Source organism: Culex pipiens, unplaced genomic scaffold, assembly GCF_016801865.2.
Source record: "Culex pipiens pallens isolate TS unplaced genomic scaffold, TS_CPP_V2 Cpp_Un0017, whole genome shotgun sequence".
Taxonomy (NCBI): domain Eukaryota; kingdom Metazoa; phylum Arthropoda; class Insecta; order Diptera; family Culicidae; genus Culex; species Culex pipiens.
Window position 1 is genome coordinate 139,708 of NW_026292834.1, and position 26,096 is coordinate 165,803.

The 26,096-nt window shown below is 38.9% G+C and overlaps 1 protein-coding gene across 1 annotated transcript; it reads right to left on the bottom strand.

Annotated features, from left to right (window-relative positions):
* Positions 1-20,287: 20,287 nt before the first annotated feature.
* LOC120429751 (uncharacterized) lies at positions 20,288-25,258 on the bottom strand. Its single transcript, XM_039594800.2, has 2 exons — positions 25,018-25,258; positions 20,288-24,100 (listed from the first exon to the last, which is right to left on the bottom strand). The coding sequence occupies exons 1-2, from the start codon at positions 25,256-25,258 to the stop codon at positions 23,862-23,864; spliced, it is 480 nt and encodes a 159-aa protein (XP_039450734.1). The 3' UTR covers positions 20,288-23,861.
* Between the last annotated feature and the right edge of the window lie 838 nt (positions 25,259-26,096).

Here is a 26,096-nt window from a genome sequence, read left to right on the forward strand (position 1 = left end):
AGTAGAACTGGAGGACTGTCCCGTTTATAAGGGGTTCGATCGTCACTCTGGAGGATCGTTACGGTTCGGAGGTCATCGGAAGCTGACGATGGTTCTTCGTTGTTTGCCATTTTGATTATGACTGCTCCTTCAGAGGAGAGTACGAGAGTGAAAAAGATCACGATGGTTGCGATGGCTAGTTTGTCCATGATGATCAGTTTGGATGTAGAAGCTTTGAGTTGTAGAAATCGAATGATGTTCGAACGGTCACTTTGGAGTCCTTTTTATAGCAAAAGAAAGAAGAGTTGAGATGATGCAATTCTCTTGAAATCACTTACCTACAAAGTGTTGCATGTCTGTTTTTCTTCTAAAGTACTACTAATGACGTCCGTTAGTAATAAACAACTTGTTTTGCAAAGAAAACATGTTTTTTATTTGCTCTTGTAGCTTCTTTCTAAAGTTTCACTGATTTGTTTTACAACAATCGTGTTTCATTAACAGAAAACGCATAATCTCTTTACAATCTTTAAAAATGAATATCCTATTTGGTGGAGACGCATGATGTTTATCTTTAAATTATTGTGTTTGATGGGGAAACACACCTCTAAACTGTTTGATAATCAAAGTTATCGCGATAATGTTTTTGTTTACTCCTGCTTTCATTGATTGTAGTGGCATCGTCGGTGATAACGCAGATTACCCCTCTCAGAGTGGTTCGTATTATCAACGTAACAATAACATTTGAAAATGTTAAACAGTTTTTCCAGGCACACAAATGTCATTAAAAAATAAATCATTTAAATTGTTCACCTAAACTTAAGAAAAAAATAAAAGTTTATTCCAAACATTCGCCCTATTCAAAAGTCAGTCCTGATCGCATGCAGTAAAAGCGCAAATCTCGTGACGTCCAGGCAATCACTTGTTTATGCTTGTTTCTTTCAAACAATTTGATGCTATTTTGAACCTGTACAATGATTGTACTATCTCAGCGTGCAAGAGAGTAAGTCAGCACAAGTCATGCGTGCGAGGATGTTCTTTTTGTTGCCCTGTGTTGGAACTGATCCCGTCCGTTACCAGGGGAAAGTGAAATGTGGGGTACTCCAACGACTGATAGTGATGACTGTTACAGCATTTTAGCGCCGGCACGAGCAGCCACCCGGAGGGGAAAGGGCGTTCATCTCGTGTGAGAATTATGCTTCAATCAAGATAATGGCTTGAGTTTTAGAATGTCACAATGTCCGCGAAATCGTGAAAATTCATGAATCATTTTCAATTATATTAAATCAATATACATCATACAAAACATCACAAATTTTGAAATACATTTGTATGCAACAATTATTATTATAAACAAAAGTTTCACATTTTTTTTTATTTTTAAATTGATTTTAAATAATTGAAAGGGATTCCAAACTAACTCTTTCAAGGTCTTGTCGCTTAATAATATTAGGTCTTGTATAGAATAATATTTTGCCTCTCCTTATAAGCTCTCTATTTATACAAACAGGCTATCGTTTCCAATAAAACAACAAATTATAAATTTCATGAAATGTTTTTTTCTTCAATATATCCGATAAAGAAAACCGAAAAGTTATCTCTGGTTAACCTCTATTTTTTTAATACATTTTACATTGTAATGAATTCCAAATTGAAACAAAATTTAACAGTCTTATCTAGGTAAAAAAAATATATATGAGCAACTCTCTACGAAATCGGCCGATTTCGACCATTTTTATTTTTTGTATTTTTCGATTTGGCTCAAACTTTGTGGGGGCCTTCCCTATGACCAAAAAATGGTACGTAAATATTCAAACATTTGTAACTTTTGAGTGAATTTTCTGAGCAAATTGGTGTCTTCGGAAAAGTTGTAGGTTAGCCCGGGTCAAAAAAATTAAAGTTGCCAGAAAGAGTACTCAAAATGGAGGCTCAGGCCAAAATTGCAGCCCATTTGGTTGAAAACTGGCTTGCCTTGAGCAGGAACAAGTTTAAATGGGAATTAACCCGTAAAACTGGAGCATTTAGGTAAATTGCTCTGTACAATTCAGCCGTTAACAAATGGCGACTTTTGCATACCATGGGGTCCTAGGGGATGGTCTGGGTAACAATTTCTCCGAAGGGTGCAAGACGATCCGAGGCCCCTGGTCTTGCCTTGAACCGGATTCATTCCGGCGTCGCAGAAATTTTCATGGTCCCAGCTAAATGTATAGGGAAAAATCAAAGCACACTAAGAAGGCTGCCTCGATCAGAGGACGCCACATGGCAATCAGCCACCACGTGGCAGGAAAATAACTTCAAATTAGGCTTCAAAATTACATTTAGCGTTGTTAAGGTGTTTTTGGTCAAATATCTGGTTGAATAAAGTGTCCTAACAATAACAAAACCACTTTGAAAGCAAAAATTAATGATACCCTCCTGCCACGTGGTGGCTGATTGCCATGTGGCGTCCTCTGATCGAGGCAGCCTTCTTAGTGCGACGCCGGAATGAATCCGGTTTAAGGCAAGACCAGGGGCCTCGGATCGGCTTGCACCCTTCGGAGGAATTGTTCCCCAGACCATCCCCAGTTTTACGGGTTAATTCCCATTTAAACTTGTTCCTGCTCAAGGCAAGCCAGTTTTCAACCAAATGGGCTGAAATTTTGGCCTGAGCCTCCATTTTGAGTACTCTTTCGGGCAATCTCATATAATTTTTGATTTGAGCAACTTTAATTTTTTTGACCCGGGCTATTGTAGGTATTGTTGAGGACTATTGAGAAAAAAATAGGTACACGGAAAAAAAATTTGCAGGTTTTTTAATCAATTGTTTTGAGCATGAGCATGAGCATGAGAGACCACCCATGGTTGCCCCCCGTTGCTGAACAGAACCGTAATATCCTTTCAGCACTACTGATCATAGGCTTCGACGATCTAGTGGTGTTTCCCTTATCAACAGCATGTATGAATGCGCCGAAAAGATAAAACACCATGATTGCTAAAACTAGATCAGTTGCGAATAGGTAACAGTCATTGGCCACCAACGGCGCCCGCCATGTCAGTTTGTAGATCTCGATTTTAAGGGACGGGAATGTTAGTTAGCGCAGGTTGCTTCTAGGGCAGCTGATTTACTCTGTGCTTACACCCCACAAGCGCCAGGAACCTGAAAATTTGTTAGTAGGATAGGGTGCTTGGTCAGGATTCATCATAGAAGATGATGATGCGACCCAAAATCATAGTGTTTGTTGAAAGGTATTATATATTATTCTCAAGGCAAGCAATCGGATGCTGCGGATGAGAAATTTCCCGTTTATCGGTCGTTAAATTTTAAATGAAATGGTTTAATCTTAGACAGCCGGCTGTGGAAAGATAAAACCAAATAGTGTGTATTTATAGAATGAGGTTTTAAACGCAATGGATCAATGTAAGCGTGGTTTAAAATTTAGATGTTTAAACTATTAATTCTTAAGGTAATAATTGAAACGTTATGCGACGCGATAGTAGTTAGCTACGGAGCTAGAGGACTTAAAAAAACGCGTTATAGTAGTACATGTTACCGTGGCGTCCGAGTAACTATACAACTCGCGTGTTCTTCTATACACGAGTGTTAAATCAAATACCACCGATTTAAAAAAAAAATTCTTTACAAAATAGACGCACGAAAACACGATATACAATTAACTAAACACTAATAAATGAAGTTCTAATCTAAGATTTTTTGCCAGATTTTTTAATCAATTGTTTTTCACAAATACTCAATTTGATTTTCGAGATTTTTTGATATGTTTTAGGGTAGCGATTCTCAACCTTCTTCTAGGCTGGTACCCCCTGCTGTGTAAATCAAGTAGGCCCGGTACCCCCGTTGAGAATAGCTGTTTTAGGGCACAAAAACCCGCAACTTTTGAGTCAAAGAGAAACATGGTCAACAAATCTGCCGCCGAGTTATGAATTTTTGAGAGGTCGGAAAATTTCACGAATGTTTCATGTTTTAACATTGAAAATCGGACCATTAGTTGCTGAGATATCGATATAAGAAAATGGTGGGTTGTTTAGGTGAGACTTAGAAAACTACAATTTTCGTGTTTCTTTTCCTTAAAGTGGCTGTACCTCAGAGGTCCAATCTTCAATGTCTCTTAGACAATTTCATAGCAAATTTTCTGAACTTTTCAAAAAATATATTTTTAGAGATGGTCACTCATGGTCACTATTTTTAAAAATGAAAAAACAGGAAATATTTCGCTCAAATCAAACTTTCGGTGGGTATATCTTGGAAACAGAGCCCTTTATCAGAAAATCTGTGAAGTACTTTTCGATTGGAAATTCAATTTTACATTAATAATTACGTCAAATTTGTTTTTGCATGAAATTTCTATTTTTCCAAAAATCACTATTTTTTTCAAAAATTCATAACTCGGTGGCAGATTTTTTGACCATGTTTTGACCATGTTTTAATGGCTCAAAAGTTGCGTGTTTTTGTCCCCTAAAACATATCAAAAAATCTCGAAAATCAAAAAATACGTATTTTGGGAAATTGAGTTTTAGTAAAAAAAAGTTGATTAAAAAATCTGCAATTTTTTTTTCCGTGTACCTATTTTTTTCTCAATAGTCCTCAATACCTACAACTTTGTCCAAGACACCAGTTGATCAGAAAATTCACTCAAAAGTTACAGCTGTTTGAATATGTACGTACTATTTTGTATGGACAGCTGCGAAAATGGCAGAGATTTTAAAACTTTTTTAGTGTTTTTTTTTTGATGAAAAATACGTTTTTTTTTTCGGAATTTTGAGTACGCCATCAGATTGGTCGTACAATTTTACATAAAAGTCCCTTTGACACCAAATTTCTATCCCATCACCGTTTCAGGCTGCAAATTATTGAAAAACACCTCTTTTTTCGCATGTTCAAAAATGGAAGGGGTCGCACCGCCCCTCCGTCAAGAGATATAAAAAAACGGACCTCGGATTCGTGATCAGGAACAATAGTTACCCCTTAGGATAAAGTTTCACGCAAATCGAAGAGGGGTCAGGGCAACTGCTGTGTGAGTTGGCGGAGAATTACCCATACAATTTTTAACATCGATTGTATTTTTTTTGTTTCAATTAAAATATATTTTTAGCATATATTTTTGCCCCTCCCCTTAATTTGGAAAAAAACATGAAATAAAATTTGCATTAGCATTATGCTATCTTACTTTTCTCATTATGTGATCATTTGATGATTCCATGAATATTTTTCTACTTTAATTGGGTATTTATAGATTTTTTTATTGAATGTTTTAACAATTCAATTTAAAAATTTGTGTTCCTTTAAAATCTTTGAGTCAGTTCAAGAGTTCAAAAAGTTAATATCATGTTTGTAGTTGAATCTAAATTCGATTTAAAAAAAATCCAATTAAAAAAATCAAACCAAATTATTCGCTCTACAGAATTGCCTTGGCGTTCTCTCGATTGCGAGATTCCTACTCGAAACTAGGTGTCCGAAGGCTTGATTGTTGAGGCAATTGCAAACCTCTTTTTACACCTAAGCTTCCATCTACCCCGGGATTCGAACTGACAACCTTTGGACTGTTAGTCCAACTGCCTACCAGCGACTCCACCGAGACAGGACCCAGGGAGACGACTCCTACACCTGGACTGAGCTAACGACCTAACCTTTTTTATAGGTTAGCCCGGGGCCAACATTTACTTCCCGTCCGACGGAAGGCGTGATCAGACAAATCTCGTCTCGAAAAATGCCACCGAGACCGTCTGGGATCGAACCCAGGCCGACTGAATGAGAGGCAACCACGCTTACCCCTACACCACGGTCCCAGCTTGCATTGTAATGAATTCCAAATTGAAACAAAATTTAACAGTCTTGTCTAGGTAAAATAAAAAAAAAATATATAACTTGAATATTGTACATATTTAATAAGACTTCTAAAGCCCAATACAATTATTATTATTAGTTTGCTTCTTCTCCTTCACAAGATTCATTCAAAATTTCAAGAAGCATAAATGCAATCTGTAACAAAGTACAAGGTACCACCAAATGAAATCAACAATTTTCGTGCAAATTTCACGGAACTCAGAAAAAATCTAAAATATTCTCAACAGACTGATATTTTCGGATCAAATGTAATAGATGATCATAAAAAATATGTTCATTCATTTGAAAACAATCTGAGAAAACGAATTTTCAAGCAATTTTGAAATTTGTTGGTTACAAAACATTGAAATTATGAAATAAACATAAAGATTAGGATGTAATAAAAATGACTTTTTGGCGGGCATTCAAGGGTTTGTTCCGGTGGGCGTATTGAGCCCAAATCCAAAATATGAGCTTGATTGGATGTAACAGGAACTGGGGCTTTGCATTTGAATTTTAGATGGAATTTAACCCGTAAAAAAAAGATTTTTTTCAAGAATGTCACTTTTTGAGGCATGTTGGCCACTGAAGTGTGTATTTTCATCATCATTGGCGTGTAGGCCAGATCCTTGCGCATCTTTCGGTATATATAACATTGAAATTTGGAGCACCCTGAAGCTCGGTACAGACCTTCAAAACTTGTCATATTTTCGAAAAATCGGCCCCGGCAAAAAAGATATGCGCGACGCCTTGCGACGCCCTAGACGCCATTTGATTTTGCTGGGGTCAATTTTTCCAAAAAAAAAAATGACCAACTTTGAAGGTCTGTACCGAGCTTCAGGGTGCTCCAAATTTCAATGTTATATATACCGAAAGATGCACAAGGATCTGGCCTACACGCCAATGATGTTGAAAATACACACTTCAGTGGCCAACATGCCTCAAAAAGTGACATTCTTGAAAAAAATCTTTTTTTTACGGGTTAAATTCCATCTAAAATTCAAATGCAAAGCCTCAGTTCCTGTTACATCCAATCAAGCTCATATTTTGGATTTGGGCTCAATACGCCCACCGGAACAAACCCTTGAATGCCCGCCAAAAAGTCATTTTTGTTACACTCTAATAGAGATATTGCATTCGTTTCTTAGTAAATGTTGTTGCAATGTTTTTTACAGGATTTCACGGAAATTCAATTTTTTAGCGTCCTTGATCAAACTGCTTGCCTGCTAAACTGAATCTTTTTCTTGTCCGTTGGCATTTTTTGCATTTTTGAGCACTTAATAGGAGCTAATCTGGAGGCACTCCTTAATTAATTATGTGACTAAAATCCCTACAACCAGTTGTAGTATTTACCGCAATTGCAGAGTTTGCCAAGAAAGCACAATCAGATCGAAATTTATTTCTTACGAAGAGTGACAACCAGCGCCGTACCTAGGGGTACCTAGAGGGGCGCCGAAATCCATGATTGATCAATATTATTATGTTAGTATAAAATCCTAAGAAGATATTTAGAATAGAAAGGGCGCCAAAAGTAAAAATAGGACTATAAAAATTACTTGATAATATGGATAAAAAATATTGTTTCAAGTTGGGGCGCCAAAACCAACTGTTTGAGTATTTTTACCGAAATGTATTTAAAAATTAAAATTAAATAATAAATTAATGTTTGTTCAAATGGGGCGCCCAAGTGACAAAAAATCGTCCAACTATATGTTAATCATGTAATTTTGTCCGATGAATCTCAATCTGCTTTTAGAATAACCAAAACGTCAAAATTATGAAAAATAACATTAATATTGATTTTTGGTTATGTTTTGTGTTTCTGTGAAGAATGTAATATTATAAGTTTCAAAATAGAAATGTACTTATTTCCAGTGCAATTCTGACTTAAAAATTAAAGCTATCTAGAGTTTAAAAAAATGGCACTGGGGATAATTTTACCGTTTTAAATGCAAACTATTGCGTTGGGTTTGGCCTAAGTTTCCGAAATACAAAATCAAAAATTCGGCCTGCAATTTTGAAATTGAATTAACTATTAAACATGAAAATTGATTTAACTATCAACAAAAAGGAGCAAAATAAATTTGTTTGATTTTTATAGCATATTAAGTGCTCTTAACATATTTTTTTCCTCAAGCTTAATATTAAATTGATAAATCGTCTTGTGTGCTATCGTCTGCTGTGAAAAGATAGGACGTGTCACAAGATAGCACACAAGCGACTGTGTTAAAAAAACTGATGTGCTTAGATGCTTTTATAGGTTTGAATAGAATTGCTAGGGACAACTGTACTTAGTTGAAGAAAGCTTTTAATAATTTTCTTGAGAATTTCGTTTTGGTTTAGTTTTGTCGGTATGGGAAAAAGTTACTAACCTTCCACATCAAATTTTAAATGTTTACATCGATTTCAGATTTTAGGCTTTCGGTGTTATAACGCCCAAATTTAATCATTTACTATTTCCAAAAGGCAATATATTCATACTTCAATGGGTTTGTTTATAAATCCATGATTTATCTGAATTTTTTTTTAATCAATCAAAAAATACAGTAACGGAAAACAAAAATTATGAAAACTAAAATAAATTGAAATTTTTTTTTTGAATAGTTCCAAATAGTGCTTTAAAAATAGCTGAAAATAATTTTAAGTTATTTTCTTCATATTTTTTTCCAAATACTATTCAATATTATATTAAACTAATTTTTACACAATTTTACAAATTTTGTGCTGCCTCTGCATTGAGTAATATGTTTATTTTGACTGTGATCTTCCACGTTATGTTTTAATTAGAAGTAGCATCGATTTTTTATTTTATCTAACTATATTACAATGGAATCCATCGCCAAATCAGTAGAGCCAATATTTTCTTGTTCATGAAAGTTCTTTGATACTATCATAAAATTAAAGCTTGATCTTATAAAATTTTGAAGCCTTAGAAAACATCAAATTTGTGAACGAGTTATAGCGTGTAAAACGAGATTCAGGTTTCAATCCTGTGAACCAATCTAAAAAATTATTTAAAAAAAAAAACAAAAAAAAGTACTGAAACATTATCGATCCATATTGATTTTGAAATGAAATCTAACTAGTCAACTTTATTTCCGCAGCAACTTTTCATTTCAACCATTCTGTATAGGAAACCAATAACCAATCGGTTGAAATAGTTGAATTTGCTAATAGTAGTTTATGCAACAAGTTGCAAAAAGAGGATTTTTTCAGCACAAGTCGTACATTTATCCAACGAGGTTCACCGAGTTGGATAAATACGACGAGTGCTGAAAAAATGAAGTTTTGCAACGAGTTCCTTACAACATTTTTTGCAATTTCGAAAAACACCCATTGAGTGAAATTTTGAGTCGAAATTTCATGTATTTTGTCAATAAATCTTTTAAATCAAAAAAATGTTGAAAAGTGTAACTTTTCAGCATTTATTTTGAAAAGTGTTGCTATTCGATTCTGTTATTTTTGGTACAGAAAAGTAGGCTATTTCGTCGTTCAAGAACGACAGGAAAAGTAAGTAGTTCTAGGGGTTAATCACTTCGAGTATACTGCATACGCGTATCATACGCACATAATATTCTCATTGTCTGCATACCGTATTGACGATATAGACTCCATATTCGTCGTATTTGAGGCCATATCTACCCAAATATCAGCGTGAATATCATACGCGCATAATACTCGCGCAGTATTCCTTGGCTGCATACCGTATCGACTCCAATATTGGCTTCATATTGGTGCAATATCAGAAGTGAATTGCCCTTTGAAGTAGTTTCACGACAGAATTGCAAAAATAATATTTTCAAATAATAGTTTTTTTTTTTTAAATTCATATCAATTTAAAGTAAAAAAATTAAGCATTTTTTAAATATATAAATACAAAAAAAAACAGTGTTTTGATTTTTATAAACTATCATATCTATTTCTCCAAATACAATTGATAAATTAAAACTGTTGGAAGAAATCTTTAAAAAATTTAAGTCAATTTATAAAAAAATATATGAAAAAATGGGAGGGGCGCCAAATTCATGGTTCGCCAAGGGCGCCGTGGACCCAAGCTACGGCTCTGGTGACAACAATGCACAATAAATGCAGGATTTATATCGAATTTCGGAGATCTGTCAAATTGTAAAGCATTGGAAGTTGCACAAAATTGCGTCCTTAACTACATTTGGCCCAAAATTTTGATAACGCTGACGACGTCTTGACCCCAAATTAATTTATCATCACGTGAAGCGAATTTCTGATTAAATTTGAACCCCAGTTACTTTATGGACTTTCTTTTTACTGCAGGCGAAAGTTCATCGGTTCCTCGCAACACTTCCATAACAACAAAATAGAGTTGTTTTTTCAAACACGCAATATTCCCGTACAACTTTTCCACATGTCGATAGCGGTGTGCTCTCTTATACTAACTGACATTTTGGTAGTTGCGAGAAAATCGATTTTTAAACTTTGAATTACTGTTTCTGGAAAACTATTCGACAAACAATTGTTCTAACAATTTTAAAGTATGCACCTGACATTACTTAAAGACATTGTGAAATATAAAAACTTTTGAAATGCTTAAAAAATTTTGGCAGAGAAAATACGAAAAAAAATCATGCTTGCAATTGGCACAAGTGTGTTTTGGGAGGTAATTTGTATGAGTTAGCACAAACGTGCACAGGGCTTTGGTACAAAAGCGTGCAAAGTAAATTTATTGTTAAAATAGTTCAAATTAGTTGTTTCAATGTTATTTTTTCACGAGTTGGTTAATTTAAGCGTAAGAAAAACATTTTATATCAAAACTTTTTTCAAACACTTATTTTAGTTTGAATTTGGTAGGAAAATTAACCTTTTGGAAAAATTAGCATTTAAATCAAATTTTTTGTATGAAAAAATTAGCGAAATTATATTTTTTATAAATATAATTGTAAAACCATCCATAATACATCAACTATGACGAATACTAGGTTGATGTATTCCTAAAAACATAAGAAAATGATGTTGTAAAAACTTTTAGCTTGTTTATTTTATTTCAATTACATCATACGACCTTTCAAAAACGAATGGTATCCAAGGCACAAACCGTTATTTAGATTTATGGTGAATTGCAGTTGGAACAAGTGTGTCTCATGCAATGGAATCGATGAATGTATTGAATAGAACAAATGTGCCTCAAACAAATTAAATACGTAATATTTTAAAGTATGGACGACCCATACAGTTGTGCCAAGTGTGCAAATCAACTATGAAAGATATTGTTACGTAGTTTTTTGCATGGACGACCCCTGCAGTTGAGCTAAGAGTGCACAACGACTTGAAGAATGTTAAAATTTGCCTTTTAGGTTGGGCTAAGTGGGTAATGGGTTGGGGAAAAATGTTGTTACGTCGTTTTTTTTTTTGCATGGACGACCCCTTCAGTTGTGCTAGGAGTGCACAACGACTTGAAGAATGTTTCAAACTGGACTTTTGGGTTGGGCTAAGTGGGCAAAGGGTTGGGGAAAAATGTTGTTACGTCGTTTTTTTTGCATGGACGACCCCTACAGTTGAGCTAAGAGTGCACAACGACTTGAAAAATATTAAATTGGACTTTTGGGTTGGGCTAAGTGGGTAATGGGTTGGGGAAAAATGTTGTTACGTCGTTTTTTTTGCATGGATGACCCCTGCAGTTGAGCTAGGAGTGCACAACGACTTGAAGAATGTTAAAATTTGCCTTTTAGGTTGGGCTAAGTGGGTAATGGGTTGGGGAAAAATGTTGTTACGTCGTTTTTTTTGCATGGACGACCCCTGCAGTTGAGCTAAGAGTGCACAACGACTTGAAGAATGTTAAAATTTGCCTTTTAGGTTGGGCTAAGTGGGTAATGGGTTGGGGAAAAATGTTGTTACGTCGTTTTTTTTTGCATGGACGACCCCTTCAGTTGTGCTAGGAGTGCACAACGACTTGAAGAATGTTTCAAACTGGACTTTTGGGTTGGGCTAAGTGGGCAAAGGGTTGGGGAAAAATGTTGTTACGTCGTTTTTTTTGCATGGACGACCCCTACAGTTGAGCTAAGAGTGCACAACGACTTGAAAAATATTAAATTGGACTTTTGGGTTGGGCTAAGTGGGTAATGGGTTGGGGAAAAATGTTGTTACGTCGTTTTTTGCATGGACGACCCCTGCAGTTGAGCTAGGAGTGCACAACGACTTGAAGAATGTTAAAATTTGCCTTTTAGGTTGGGCTAAGTGGGTAATGGGCTGGGGAAAAATGTTGTTACGTCGTTTTTTTTGCATGGATGACCCCTACAGTTGAGCTAGGAGTGCACAACGACTTGAAGAATATTAAATTGGCCTTTTAGGTTGGGCTAAGTGGGTAATGGTAATGGTAATGGTTGGGGAAAAATGTTGTTACGTCGTTTTTTGCATGGACGACCCCTGCAGTTGAGCTAGGAGTGCACAACGACTTGAAGAATGTTAAAATTTGCCTTTTAGGTTGGGCTAAGTGGGTAATGGGTTGGGGAAAAATGTTGTTGCATAGTTTTTAGCATGGACGACCCCTGCAGTTGAGCTAGGAGTGCACAACGACTTGAAGAATGTTAAAATTTGACTTTTGGGTTGGGTTCAGTGGGTAATGGGTTGGGGGAAAATGTTGTTACGTCGTTTTTTTGCATGGACGACCCCTTCAGTTGTGCTAGGAGTGCACAACGACTTGAAGAATGTTAAAATTTGCCTTTTAGGTTGGGCTAAGTGGGTAATGGGTTGGGGAAAAATGTTGTTACGTCGTTTTTTTTGCATGGATGACCCCTGCAGTTGAGCTAGGAGTGCACAACGACTTGAAGAATATTAAATTGGACTTTTGGGTTGGGCTAAGTGGGTAATGGGTTGGGGAAAAATGTTGTTACGTCGTTTTTTGCATGGACGACCCCTGCAGTTGAGCTAGGAGTGCACAACGACTTGAAAAATATTAAATTGGACTTTTGGGTTGGGCTAAGTGGGTAATGGGTTGGGGAAAAATGTTGTTACGTCGTTTTTTGCATGGACGACCCCTGCAGTTGAGCTAGGAGTGCACAACGACTTGAAGAATGTTAAAATTTGCCTTTTAGGTTGGGCTAAGTGGGTAATGGGCTGGGGAAAAATGTTGTTACGTCGTTTTTTTTGCATGGATGACCCCTACAGTTGAGCTAGGAGTGCACAACGACTTGAAGAATATTAAATTGGCCTTTTAGGTTGGGCTAAGTGGGTAATGGTAATGGTAATGGTTGGGGAAAAATGTTGTTACGTCGTTTTTTGCATGGACGACCCCTGCAGTTGAGCTAGGAGTGCACAACGACTTGAAGAATGTTAAAATTTGCCTTTTAGGTTGGGCTAAGTGGGTAATGGGTTGGGGAAAAATGTTGTTGCATAGTTTTTAGCATGGACGACCCCTGCAGTTGAGCTAGGAGTGCACAACGACTTGAAGAATATTAAATTGGACTTTTGGGTTGGGCTAAGTGGGTAATGGGTTGGGGAAAAATGTTGTTACGTCGTTTTTTGCATGGACGACCCCTGCAGTTGAGCTAGGAGTGCACAACGACTTGAAAAATATTAAATTGGACTTTTGGGTTGGGCTAAGTGGGTAATGGGTTGGGGAAAAATGTTGTTACGTCGTTTTTTTGCATGGACGACCCCTGCAGTTGAGCTAGGAGTGCACAACGACTTGAAGAATGTTAAAATTTGCCTTTTAGGTTGGGCTAAGTGGGTAATGGGTTGGGGAAAAATGTTGTTACGTCGTTTTTTTTTGCATGGACGACCCCTTCAGTTGTGCTAGGAGTGCACAACGACTTGAAGAATGTTAAAATTTGACTTTTAGGTTTGGCTAAGTGGGTAATGGGTTGGGGAAAAATGTTGTTACGTCGTTTTTTTTGCATGGATGACCCCTGCAGTTGAGCTAGGAGTGCACAACGACTTGAAGAATATTAAATTGGACTTTTGGGTTGGGCTAAGTGGGTAATGGGTTGGGGAAAAATGTTGTTACGTCGTTTTTTGCATGGACGACCCCTGCAGTTGAGCTAGGAGTGCACAACGACTTGAAAAATATTAAATTGGACTTTTGGGTTGGGCTAAGTGGGTAATGGGTTGGGGAAAAATGTTGTTACGTCGTTTTTTGCATGGACGACCCCTGCAGTTGAGCTAGGAGTGCACAACGACTTGAAGAATGTTAAAATTTGCCTTTTAGGTTGGGCTAAGTGGGTAATGGGTTGGGGAAAAATGTTGTTGCATAGTTTTTAGCATGGACGACCCCTGCAGTTGAGCTAGGAGTGCACAACGACTTGAAGAATGTTAAAATTTGACTTTTGGGTTGGGTTCAGTGGGTAATGGGTTGGGGGAAAATGTTGTTACGTCGTTTTTTTGCATGGACGACCCCTTCAGTTGTGCTAGGAGTGCACAACGACTTGAAGAATGTTAAAATTTGCCTTTTAGGTTGGGCTAAGTGGGTAATGGGTTGGGGAAAAATGTTGTTACGTCGTTTTTTTTGCATGGATGACCCCTGCAGTTGAGCTAGGAGTGCACAACGACTTGAAGAATATTAAATTGGACTTTTGGGTTGGGCTAAGTGGGTAATGGGTTGGGGAAAAATGTTGTTACGTCGTTTTTTGCATGGACGACCCCTGCAGTTGAGCTAGGAGTGCACAACGACTTGAAAAATATTAAATTGGACTTTTGGGTTGGGCTAAGTGGGTAATGGGTTGGGGAAAAATGTTGTTACGTCGTTTTTTGCATGGACGACCCCTGCAGTTGAGCTAGGAGTGCACAACGACTTGAAGAATGTTAAAATTTGCCTTTTAGGTTGGGCTAAGTGGGTAATGGGTTGGGGAAAAATGTTGTTACGTCGTTTTTTTTTGCATGGACGACCCCTTCAGTTGTGCTAGGAGTGCACAACGACTTGAAGAATGTTTCAAACTGGACTTTTGGATTGGGCTAAGTGGGCAAAGGGTTGGGGAAAAATGTTGTTACGTCGTTTTTTTTGCATGGATGACCCCTGCAGTTGAGCTAGGAGTGCACAACGACTTGAAGAATATTAAATTGGACTTTTGGGTTGGGCTAAGTGGGTAATGGGTTGGGGAAAAATGTTGTTACGTCGTTTTTTGCATGGACGACCCCTGCAGTTGAGCTAGGAGTGCACAACGACTTGAAGAATGTTAAAATTTGCCTTTTAGGTTGGGCTAAGTGGGTAATGGGTTGGGGAAAAATGTTGTTACGTCGTTTTTTTTTGCATGGACGACCCCTTCAGTTGTGCTAGGAGTGCACAACGACTTGAAGAATGTTTCAAACTGGACTTTTGGATTGGGCTAAGTGGGCAAAGGGTTGGGGAAAAATGTTGTTACGTCGTTTTTTTTGCATGGACGACCCCTACAGTTGAGCTAAGAGTGCACAACGACTTGAAAAATATTAAATTGGACTTTTGGGTTGGGCTAAGTGGGTAATGGGTTGGGGAAAAATGTTGTTACGTCGTTTTTTTTGCATGGATGACCCCTGCAGTTGAGCTAGGAGTGCACAACGACTTGAAGAATATTAAATTGGACTTTTGGGTTGGGCTAAGTGGGTAATGGGTTGGGGGAAAATGTTGTTACGTCGTTTTTTTTGCATGGACGACCCCTGCAGTTGAGCTAGGAGTGCACAACGACTTGAAGAATGTTAAAATTTGCCTTTTAGGTTGGGCTAAGTGGGTAATGGGTTGGGGAAAAATGTTGTTACGTCGTTTTTTTTTTGCATGGACGACCCCTTCAGTTGTGCTAGGAGTGCACAACGACTTGAAGAATGTTTCAAACTGGACTTTTGGATTGGGCTAAGTGGGCAAAGGGTTGGGGAAAAATGTTGTTACGTCGTTTTTTTTGCATGGACGACCCCTACAGTTGAGCTAAGAGTGCACAACGACTTGAAAAATATTAAATTGGACTTTTGGGTTGGGCTAAGTGGGTAATGGGTTGGGGAAAAATGTTGTTACGTCGTTTTTTTTGCATGGATGACCCCTGCAGTTGAGCTAGGAGTGCACAACGACTTGAAGAATATTAAATTGGACTTTTGGGTTGGGCTAAGTGGGTAATGGGTTGGGGGAAAATGTTGTTACGTCGTTTTTTTTGCATGGACGACCCCTGCAGTTGAGCTAGGAGTGCACAACGACTTGAAGAATGTTAAAATTTGCCTTTTAGGTTGGGCTAAGTGGGTAATGGGTTGGGGAAAAATGTTGTTACGTCGTTTTTTTTTTGCATGGACGACCCCTTCAGTTGTGCTAGGAGTGCACAACGACTTGAAGAATGTTTCAAACTGGACTTTTGGATTGGGCTAAGTGGGCAAAGGGTTGGGGAAAAATGTTGTTACGTCGTTTTTTTTGCATGGACGACCCCTACAGTTGAGCTAAGAGTGCACAACGACTTGAAAAATATTAAATTGGACTTTTGGGTTGGGCTAAGTGGGTAATGGGTTGGGGAAAAATGTTGTTACGTCGTTTTTTGCATGGACGACCCCTGCAGTTGAGCTAGGAGTGCACAACGACTTGAAGAATGTTAAAATTTGCCTTTTAGGTTGGGCTAAGTGGGTAATGGGTTGGGGAAAAATGTTGTTACGTCGTTTTTTTTTGCATGGACGACCCCTTCAGTTGTGCTAGGAGTGCACAACGACTTGAAGAATGTTTCAAACTGGACTTTTGGATTGGGCTAAGTGGGCAAAGGGTTGGGGAAAAATGTTGTTACGTCGTTTTTTTTGCATGGACGACCCCTACAGTTGAGCTAAGAGTGCACAACGACTTGAAAAATATTAAATTGGACTTTTGGGTTGGGCTAAGTGGGTAATGGGTTGGGGAAAAATGTTGTTACGTCGTTTTTTTTGCATGGATGACCCCTGCAGTTGAGCTAGGAGTGCACAACGACTTGAAGAATATTAAATTGGACTTTTGGGTTGGGCTAAGTGGGTAATGGGTTGGGGGAAAATGTTGTTACGTCGTTTTTTTTGCATGGACGACCCCTGCAGTTGAGCTAGGAGTGCACAACGACTTGAAGAATGTTAAAATTTGCCTTTTAGGTTGGGCTAAGTGGGTAATGGGTTGGGGAAAAATGTTGTTGCATAGTTTTTAGCACGGACGACCCCTGCAGTTGAGCTAGGAGTGCACAACGACTTGAAGAATGTTAAATTTGACTTTTGGGTTGGGTTCAGTGGGTAATGGGTTGGGGGAAAATGTTGTTACGTCGTTTTTTTGCATGGACGACCCCTGCAGTTGTGCTAGGAGTGCACAACGACTTGAAGAATGTTAAAATTTGCCTTTTAGGTTGGGCTAAGTGGGTAATGGGTTGGGGAAAAATGTTGTTACGTCTTTTTTTTTGCATGGACGACCCCTGCAGTTGAGCTAGGAGTGCACAACGACTTGAAGAATGTTAAAATTTGACTTTTAGGTTGGGCTAAGTGGGTAATGGGTTGGGGAAAATTGTTGTTACGTTGTTTTTTTTTGCATGGATGACCCCTTCTGTTGAGCTTAGAGTGCACAACGACTTGAAGAATATTAAATTGGATTTTGGGTTGGGCTAAGTGGGTCGTGAGTTTTTTTTAATCTTTTTAAGTACTTTGTATGGGATTTTATATGAGCTTTATTGTGCAGGAAACATGTAAGCAAAGTTTCAGCTACGTAACAACATTTTACAAGTGGGTTCCAACCCAAAAGACCAAATTGAAAACATTCTTTAAGTCGTTATCCACTCTCAGCTTAACTGCAGGGTTCGTTTATGCAAAAAAATACTACGTACCGTTAGTGGGGGTGACACTGGGTCTGGGGGGTGAGATTGAGTCAAAGTATTTTTTTTACGGATTTTACCATTTCTCAGGTGCGTCTCTATGACTCTAAATTCTGTTAAAATGGTATAATATTGTATAGTAGCCCAACTCAAAAGTCCAATTTGAAACATTATTCATGTCGTTGTGCACGCTTAGCTCAACTGTAGGGGTCGTCCATGCAAAAAAAAACGACGTAACAACATTTCTCCCCAACCCATTACTCACTTAGCCCAACCTAAAAGTCAAATTTAAACATTCTTCAAGTCGTTGTGCACTCTTAGCACAACTGTACTGCCCATGTTCGCATAAATTTCCCATATGCAAAAACAGCAAGCTGAGAAAAACGCATTTGAAGTTTGTCCCACACATAAGGCTACGTGTTAAGTTTTCGTGAAAAAACTGGATTTACTCCTGATTTCTAGAACAAAGTACTAGATGTTATAGGCTTTTCTGAAAGAGCAAACGATTTTGAACCAAACTGCATCATTAACTCAAAAACAATGAAAATGCATATGAGACATTTATGCGATCATGGGCAGTTAGGGGTCGTCCATGAAAAAAAAACGACGTAACAACATTTTTCCCCAACCCAATGCCCACTGAACCCAACTCAAAAGTCCAATTTGAAACATTCTTCAAGTCGTTGTGCACTCCTAGCACAACTGAAGGGGTCGTCCATGCAAAAAAAAACGACGTAACAACATTTTTCCCCAACCCATTACCCACTTAGCCCAACTCAAAAGTCCAATTTGAAACATTATTCATGTCGTTGTGCACGCTTAGCTCAACTGTAGGGGTCGTCCATGCAAAAAAAAAACGACGTAACAATAATTTTCCCCAACCCAATGCCCACTTAGCCCAACCCAAAAGTCCAGTTTGAAACATTCTTCAAGTCATTGTGCACTCTTAGCACAACTGAAGGGGTCGTCCATGAAAAAAAACGACGTAACAACATTTTTCCCCAACCCATTACCCACTTAGCCCAACCCAAAAGTCCAGTTTGAAACATTCTTCAAGTCGTTGTGCACTCCTAGCACAACTGAAGGGGTCGTCCATGCAAAAAAAAACGACGTAACAACATTTTTCCCCAACCCATTACCCACTTAGCCCAACTCAAAAGTCCAATTTGAAACATTATTCATGTCGTTGTGCACGCTTAGCTCAACTGTAGGGGTCGTCCATGCAAAAAAAAAAAACGACGTAACAACATTTTTCCCCAACCCTTTGCCCACTTAGCCCAACCCAAAAGTCCAGTTTGAAACATTCTTCAAGTCGTTGTGCACTCCTAGCACAACTGAAGGGGTCGTCCATGCAAAAAAAAACGACGTAACAACATTTTTCCCCAACCCATTACCCACTTAGCCCAACCTAAAAGTCAAATTTAAACATTCTTCAAGTCGTTGTGCACTCTTAGTACAACTGCAGGGGTCGTCCATGCAAAGAAAACTACGTAACAACATTTTAAACTAACCTACAGAACCTAAATACACTAATCCTAATCAATGGGTCGTCCAAACAAAAAAAAACTACTCCACTAAACCATTTTAACACACTACTCCTAACTGATAATTCCTTCTCGCTTCCAAATGTGCACACTTGTGCTATTTGCCTTCCAAAATAGTGCTCCATAATATTGCTCAAACTAGTAAGGACACCTGGCAATTTACCATAATATTATAGTGTAATCGTATTTTTATGGATTTGCGTGTTTTCAAAAGGTCAAGCCATGATGGAAAATAAGAGAGCACATCCATGATGCGTTCGAAAATGTCAGTTAGTACAAATGGTTGCAAGGCGATATCTCCGCGTAGGAAACGAATTTTTCAGATCTGTTAGAAGCGTTTTGTAGGGAATTTAATTAGCTAATAGATGGCATCATTAACTCATTTTGGCCCAATTTTCAGTTAGAACATTAGAGCACACCGCTATCGATGTCCTGCAAAACAAGTTGTTTGCTTCCCTACCGCCGAACAACAAACGATCGTTCGATGCAAGCACGGGAAAGCTCGTGCCGCAGATTCTGACGAAATTGCGTCATTTGCGTCATCCCCGGAGCCGGGATGCGGACTATAAAACGGCCGGTCGGATTCACTTCGGACATCAATCGTTCTCTTGAATCCTATCAAGCAAGAACATACCAACTTTTAAACCTGTGCAAAAATGAACAAATTCACGATCTTCGTCGTTCTTTTGGGCGCCATCGCGGCCATCTCGGAAGGAGCAGTCATCATCAAAAAGGCAGGCAGCGAACCCTCGTCGTCAGTCGCCGCGTCCCGAGGAGGCGTTCGGATCATAACGGTCCACCAGAGTGGTGATCGCGTCCCGAGGAAACGCGACAGTCCTCCGGCGACCCTGCTGGCAGAAGAGGTCGTACCTGCCCAGCGCCGGAACACCTTTTCGGTCAACCAGAAGCGACCCTGCACGTTCTGCAAGTTCTTCACGACCGTGACGCCGGCACCGAAGCAGAAGATGTACTTCAAGTTTGTGAAAACATGAAGCATTTGATGGGACTCGACGGGGAGATTCCCCTGACTGGAAGGATCAGTATTGATGATTCGCGCTGAGCGAATAACTGCATTTACTAGTTGTTTAAGATTAGTCACTAAGAAATCTAATATAAGATTGCAATAAATTATATTTCTGTTTAAAAAAACGTTTAATTATTTCGTTCTCTGACTTAAGACTGTGACTGTTTTTTTTGGAGTTGCATCATAAATCTTCTTACCGTTTTGCACACAAATTAATCATTCAGTATTTTTTGACCTTTTTTGACCCGTGATTTTTCGAATAACTTAAAACCACTGACATCAGTTGTAAAACTCCGTCAGAGGTCTGTGATAGTGTTATCAACCTAATAGCCTTGTTGAGCATCTGCTCGCTGGTAAAATTGATAGCAGCATGAAAATGTTCCAGTTCAGGCAGAGGGGTGTGGCACTTGCGTCACATGAGATTACCAGCTATCAAGATCCTGCCCCGCATTAGGTCAACAGTTGCTAAACGTGAATCCCACGCGATTGGAAAGTAGAAAATACACAAACTGACTGCTATGTGTGTTCGAGCCACGTAGCCCAGTGGTAACGCTTCCGCCTTGTAAGCGGTAGATCGGGGTTCAAATCCCGGCTCGGACCAACACAACTGGTGATCTTTTCCCTTCTGGATTCGATTGCTTAGCAAAGGGAAGGTAGTGTATCGTCACAAACTGGACCTAATCAAGACACCTTAGGAAGACAACCTATGGAATGTTAACATTAACCTTAACATGTTAATATAAAGTTGAGAATGAAATTGTCACTGATTCCGCTTTGTAAATGCCGGGCCCGATACACGGGTGTTCCGCTCAGGAACAGGGAAAGATTTACTTTACTTAGGTACTTACTGCTATGTGTGTATGCCTGGAATAAAAATTATGCGACTTCTTGCTTGTTACGGCGTTCGAACCCAGAACCATTCGCCAAGGCCGCTTCTCTGTATTTATAGATTTTCTAAATATTTCAATAAGTTGCAGGGAAAAACTGGCACCGACTAACGACTATTGAGCAATTCCAATAGTTCAATTACATTGCTAATAACTGAAAATAGAATATTTTTTTCAGTGTGGTAGAAACCTGGATAGTAATTAAGCTTATATCTGTAAGCTCTTACATCCAATTGAAATGCTGTCAAAGACAAACTTATTGGAAATTGAAAAACCAAGTCTGTCATATAGAAATTGCCAAAAACCACCAAAAAACCAATTTTTTCAACATTTTTATTTTTAAACCGCTGTAACCTCACAAGGACTGGACATAGGACAATGGTCAATATGGAGACTTTTATGTAAAATTGTCTGGGGAATCGATTCCCACTACCGGTTTTTGAAAATTTCGACGTTTAGACCACTTTAAAAAAAAAAACAGTTTTAGTAAATGATTTTTGTATTTTTTAGGAGAGACATACCATCCTGCATTTTTCGTCAGTTTTTTTGGTAACATTTTGAACGAAAAAAATCGTGACATCACCTTTAAATTTAAGTTTTAGACTTAAAAATCAAAAAATCTCATATAAGTGGCGTGTATTTTTGTTTCAGTGTATTTTTTTCAGAAAGCTCGTCCAATTTCCTACAAGTTTGTCTTTGACCACTTTTTGATACGACGCAACGGCTTCGAGATACAGTAATTTTTAAATTGCAAAATGCAAAAATATTTAAATACCTTACACCCTTCTCAAATGTTGTTTTCGAGAACTATTGGCTCCATCTACACAAAAAAGGCTTATATCTTGACTTTTTTTTGATAAGGTCCTATAAACAAATGTAAACATTGAGTGTATCCCTTTCACACCTTATTTCAAAGTCCATCGGAGTAAGCGGGATACACTCAATGTTTACATTTGTTTATAGGACCTTATCAAAAAAAAGTCAAGATATAAGTCTAGGATAATATATCTACAAAGTTTCATTGAAATCGGAGAGGGTCGGGTACAAAAGTACCTGAAAAATTCCTGATTTGAGCTGGAATTGCTCTATTACATTATTAATTGTTTTAATGGCAAAAATCAAAATCTCACCTAAAAAATGTATAGGTGGGTAATTATCTACCAACTCACACGAAATTGAAATGTTGCCCCGACCCCTTTTCGATTTGCGTGAAACTTTGTCCTAAGGGGTAACTTTTGTCCCTGATCACTAATCCGAGGTCCATTTTTTGATATCTCGTAACGGAGGGGCGGTACGAACCCTTCAATTTTTGAAAATGCGAAAAAATACGTGTTTTTCAATAATTTGCAGCATGAAATGGCGATGAGATGGAAATTTGGTGTCAAAGGGACTTTTATGTAAAATTGGACGCCCGATTTGATGGCGTACTCGAAATTCCGAAACATGTATTTTTCATCGAAAAAAACACTATACAAGTTTTAAAAACTCTGCCATTTTCCGTTACTCAACTGTAATTTTTTTTTTGGACATGTCATTTTAAGGGAAATTTATTGTACTTTTCGAATCTACATTAACCCAGAAGAGTCATGTTTCAATTAGAACAAAACTTTCCATTTTAAAATTTCGTGATTTTTCTAACTTTGCAGGGTTATTTTTTAGAGTGTAACAATGTTCTACAAAGTTGTAGAGCAGACAATTACAAATATTTTGATATATAAACATAATAAACATAATAAACAAAAAAAGTTTTGAAAAAGTTACTTTTTGCGTTTCTCTTTGTATCGTCGTCCGTGTCTTTCGCGGGTGACCATGAACGGCCATGATCAACGACGACCAACTTTTTCAAAACTTTTTTTCGTTGATTCGTGATAACTCGTGATGGTTACAAGCAAACCCCTTATGTTTTTTTATATCAAAATTTGTGTAACTGTCTGCTCTAAAACTTTCTAGGACATTATTACACTCCAAAAAATAACCCTGCAATGTTAGAAAAAACACGAAATTTTAAAATGAAAAAATGACCCTTTCGAGTTAATGTAGATTCGAAAAGTACATTAAATTTCCCTTCAAATGACATGTTCCAATTTTTTTTACAGTTGAGTCACGGAAAATGGCTTAGTTTTTAAAACTTTTTTAGTGTTTTTTTCGGTGAAAAATACGTTTTTTTTTCGGAATTTTGGGTACCCCATCAAATCGGGTGTCCAATTTTACATAAAAGTCCCTTCAACACAAAATTTTCATCTCATCACCGTTTCAAGCTGCAAATGATTGAACGATACGTCTTTTTTGCATTTTCAAAAATAAAAGGGGTCCTACCGCCCCTCCGTCACGAGATATCAAAAAACGGACCTCGGATTCGTGATCAGGGACAAAAGTTACCCCTTAGGACAAAGTTTCACGTAAATCGAAGGGGGTTGGGGCAACTGCTGTGTGAGTTGGCGGAGAATTACCCATATGTATAATTTCTCAGGAACGCGATGGTGAGGTGGTCAAAACTATAATTTAAATATGCGCTCATTGTGAAAATCAGGCAAAAAGTTTTCATTTGCGCATCATACACAAAACATATTTTGTATTCGAGGAATGGATCATGCCAATCGATTCTACGCCAAATATTCTAAAAAAATAGTCCTGGCTCAAATGTGTACGTACGGTTCTAGAGATATCGCAGTTTGAAAAGAAGGCGAAAAATGTGATAACTTTGTATGATTAATTTTGATCAAAATTCCCTAACACAGCATCAAAATTCGTGGTTTTCCCTGATTTTTCCAGAAATCGATATCATGTAAAACTACCTAAACTCTCCATCCTGCATCATTCGGCCTTCCTTGACTTGTGCCTATAGTCCATAGTCGGCCTATAGTATAGTCGGCCGAGACCTTGTAGCTATAGTCCAGCTGGAAGGTGTTCTTGTTGACCGGTTCCTTTTCGCATCAGGGCGTACTCGATCAGCTTGATTCCGTGCTCGCGCTCCTCGCCGGCGGCGTGGAATAAGAACTTCTCGAAGCCGGGCAGGTTGATCTTCTCCTGGGCAAAGTATGCGGCGTACTTGAGGTACACGATCGACGCGTCGAACTCCTTCTTGATCTGGCCGTGCAGCGCGTCCACACGTACTCGCGCTCCAGCTCAACGACAGTTTGCTGGGCCATGGCCGGTTCCTGGTAGCAGCAGGCACAGCAGCAGCGGCAGGTTAGGAAGTGCAACCCCGGTGGTTGCACGGGCCACGGCGACGGATAGATTGTGGTTTCCGTTCCGACGGAGATTTTTATCGCGGACGGCAACAATCAAAACAAAATATGGTTTGACATCTTGTTTTGACTGTTCTCGCTGTCAAAAGCGAGGCGAGAAAGAGAAAAACGATGATGGCGGCAGCTGTCACGCTGGTAGTAAGCGATTCAAAAAATGTATGGGGGGAATCAGTTTAAATTCAATATTTTCCAAGTTATGCAAAGTAGAGTCATAAAATTTGACCTGGTGAAAGCTTATTTTTTTTAAGACCAGCAGGTCAAATTTTATCCGGCTGCGATGTGTATTTGCTGAGTTATTTGCAAAAAACTGAATTTCCCAGAACAAATTTGAATGTTTTACCACCAAACGAACAGCGCCATCTATGAGATTTTTTTGCCCGTCGGGTAATCCATTCTCGATCTCTTGATGCATTTTTCAATGCTTATGCAGTCTACTTTAAGGCGATTTTGTTAGAACCGTACCGCGCAAAACACACAGTCTGGAAAGACTCCACCCCTTGATTCATTTCTATACTATGGTGGTCAGCTAAGTAGAGGGTGAACGTTGACGACGATGAGCACGGGGAAGAAATAATCACCAATTTATTCTTTATTGACACAAGTGCAACTTTATTTAAATCACCGACCAGAGTAAATGTATTATTCCTTACGAGCTAGGTCTTATTCACAACAAAAAACGGAGGTTTTCATACGGCCTATACACACTCAGAGATTATCCACTAAAAACATAATTTACTTAATCAACTAGGTCCGTCGTCAGCTCGCCGCGAGCTACGACTTTCTGCAACCGGAACACCGGACTCCCTGCTGCTGCTGGGATTTTGCGGTTGGTGTTATGGTGAAGTGATTGCCCCGTTGGAACGCCTGGAACTGCCGCGAGCTCATCAGTTGCGCTTGTTGGATGATGCGTCTCCGGCCGAGGTCGGCTTCCTGCATAACACGTGGTCGGCTTTGCTTCGGGAGGACCACCTTTTGAGCGATCACCAGGTTAATTGATAGCAGGATCAGGAGCAGGAACGCGGTCCGGAACTTCATTCTAGCTTCGACAGCGCTTATTTTCTCGCTTCTTACTCGTTAATTAATGCAGTCTGTGGGTTCAGCGTAGCTTGTCTGATTAAACTTTACTTGTTTTGGTACTGGGATTAAAGCTAGAGCATAAATACGAGTATAGATAGATTGCCTCTGGACAGGAGGTCGCGCATGTTTGAGTGATAGAAAAGCAAAGAGGGGATTTTGTACAGAAAGATGAAGTCATGCACGAACACACGCGAATTTTTGCACAGAGATGTTCCGAGGTTTCTACGCCGGAGGTCCAACGGGTGTTGCTGTTGAGGAGGGTTCCACTGAAGTTGACCTTGATGTCGGTTCCGTTGGTCCAAAGTCAAAGTCCGCGTTGACCTGGATGTGTGGATTCTCAAATTCCGCCGGTACGGGAGATCCCGTCGTTCCTTCCATGTGCTCCGAACCGTGATGATAGTGATCATTGTCGTGGTACGGGTCGTAGTGGTGATGATGATGACTGTGGGCCATTCCGTGCCCCAGATGCCAAAGAGCCACTCCGGTCAGAACGTTACCCACACTAAACGGATTCGATCCCCGGTGGTAACCATAGCTTGAGCCGTAACTTCCGATGTTGTTATCACTGTACACACTGTGCAGATTGTTGTGGTTCGTCTGGTAATCGTAGTGTCTTCCCGGGCTCCCAACTCCTCCATATCCATGCCCTTGACTCGAATATCCCATAGCTTCGGCATAGCTCGGTGGATTAATCCTCGCGTACGCCGGCGGAGCTCCCCCAGCTGGTACTGCGTGATGTCCCAAGCCTGGATACGCCGGTGGTGCAGCATCCCCATTCCACCCACCAGCCCGCGCC

Excerpts from the sequence above, each read along its gene's own strand:
- LOC120429751 (XM_039594800.2), bottom strand. The coding sequence starts at position 25,258 with ATGAAGTTCCGGACCGCGTTCCTGCTCCTGATCCTGCTATCAATTAAC. Across the intron at positions 24,101-25,017 it reads GCAGCAGCAGGGAGTCCGGT|CTGGAGCGCGAGTACGTGTG; the intron begins GTTCCGGTTGCA and ends ACTGTCGTTGAG.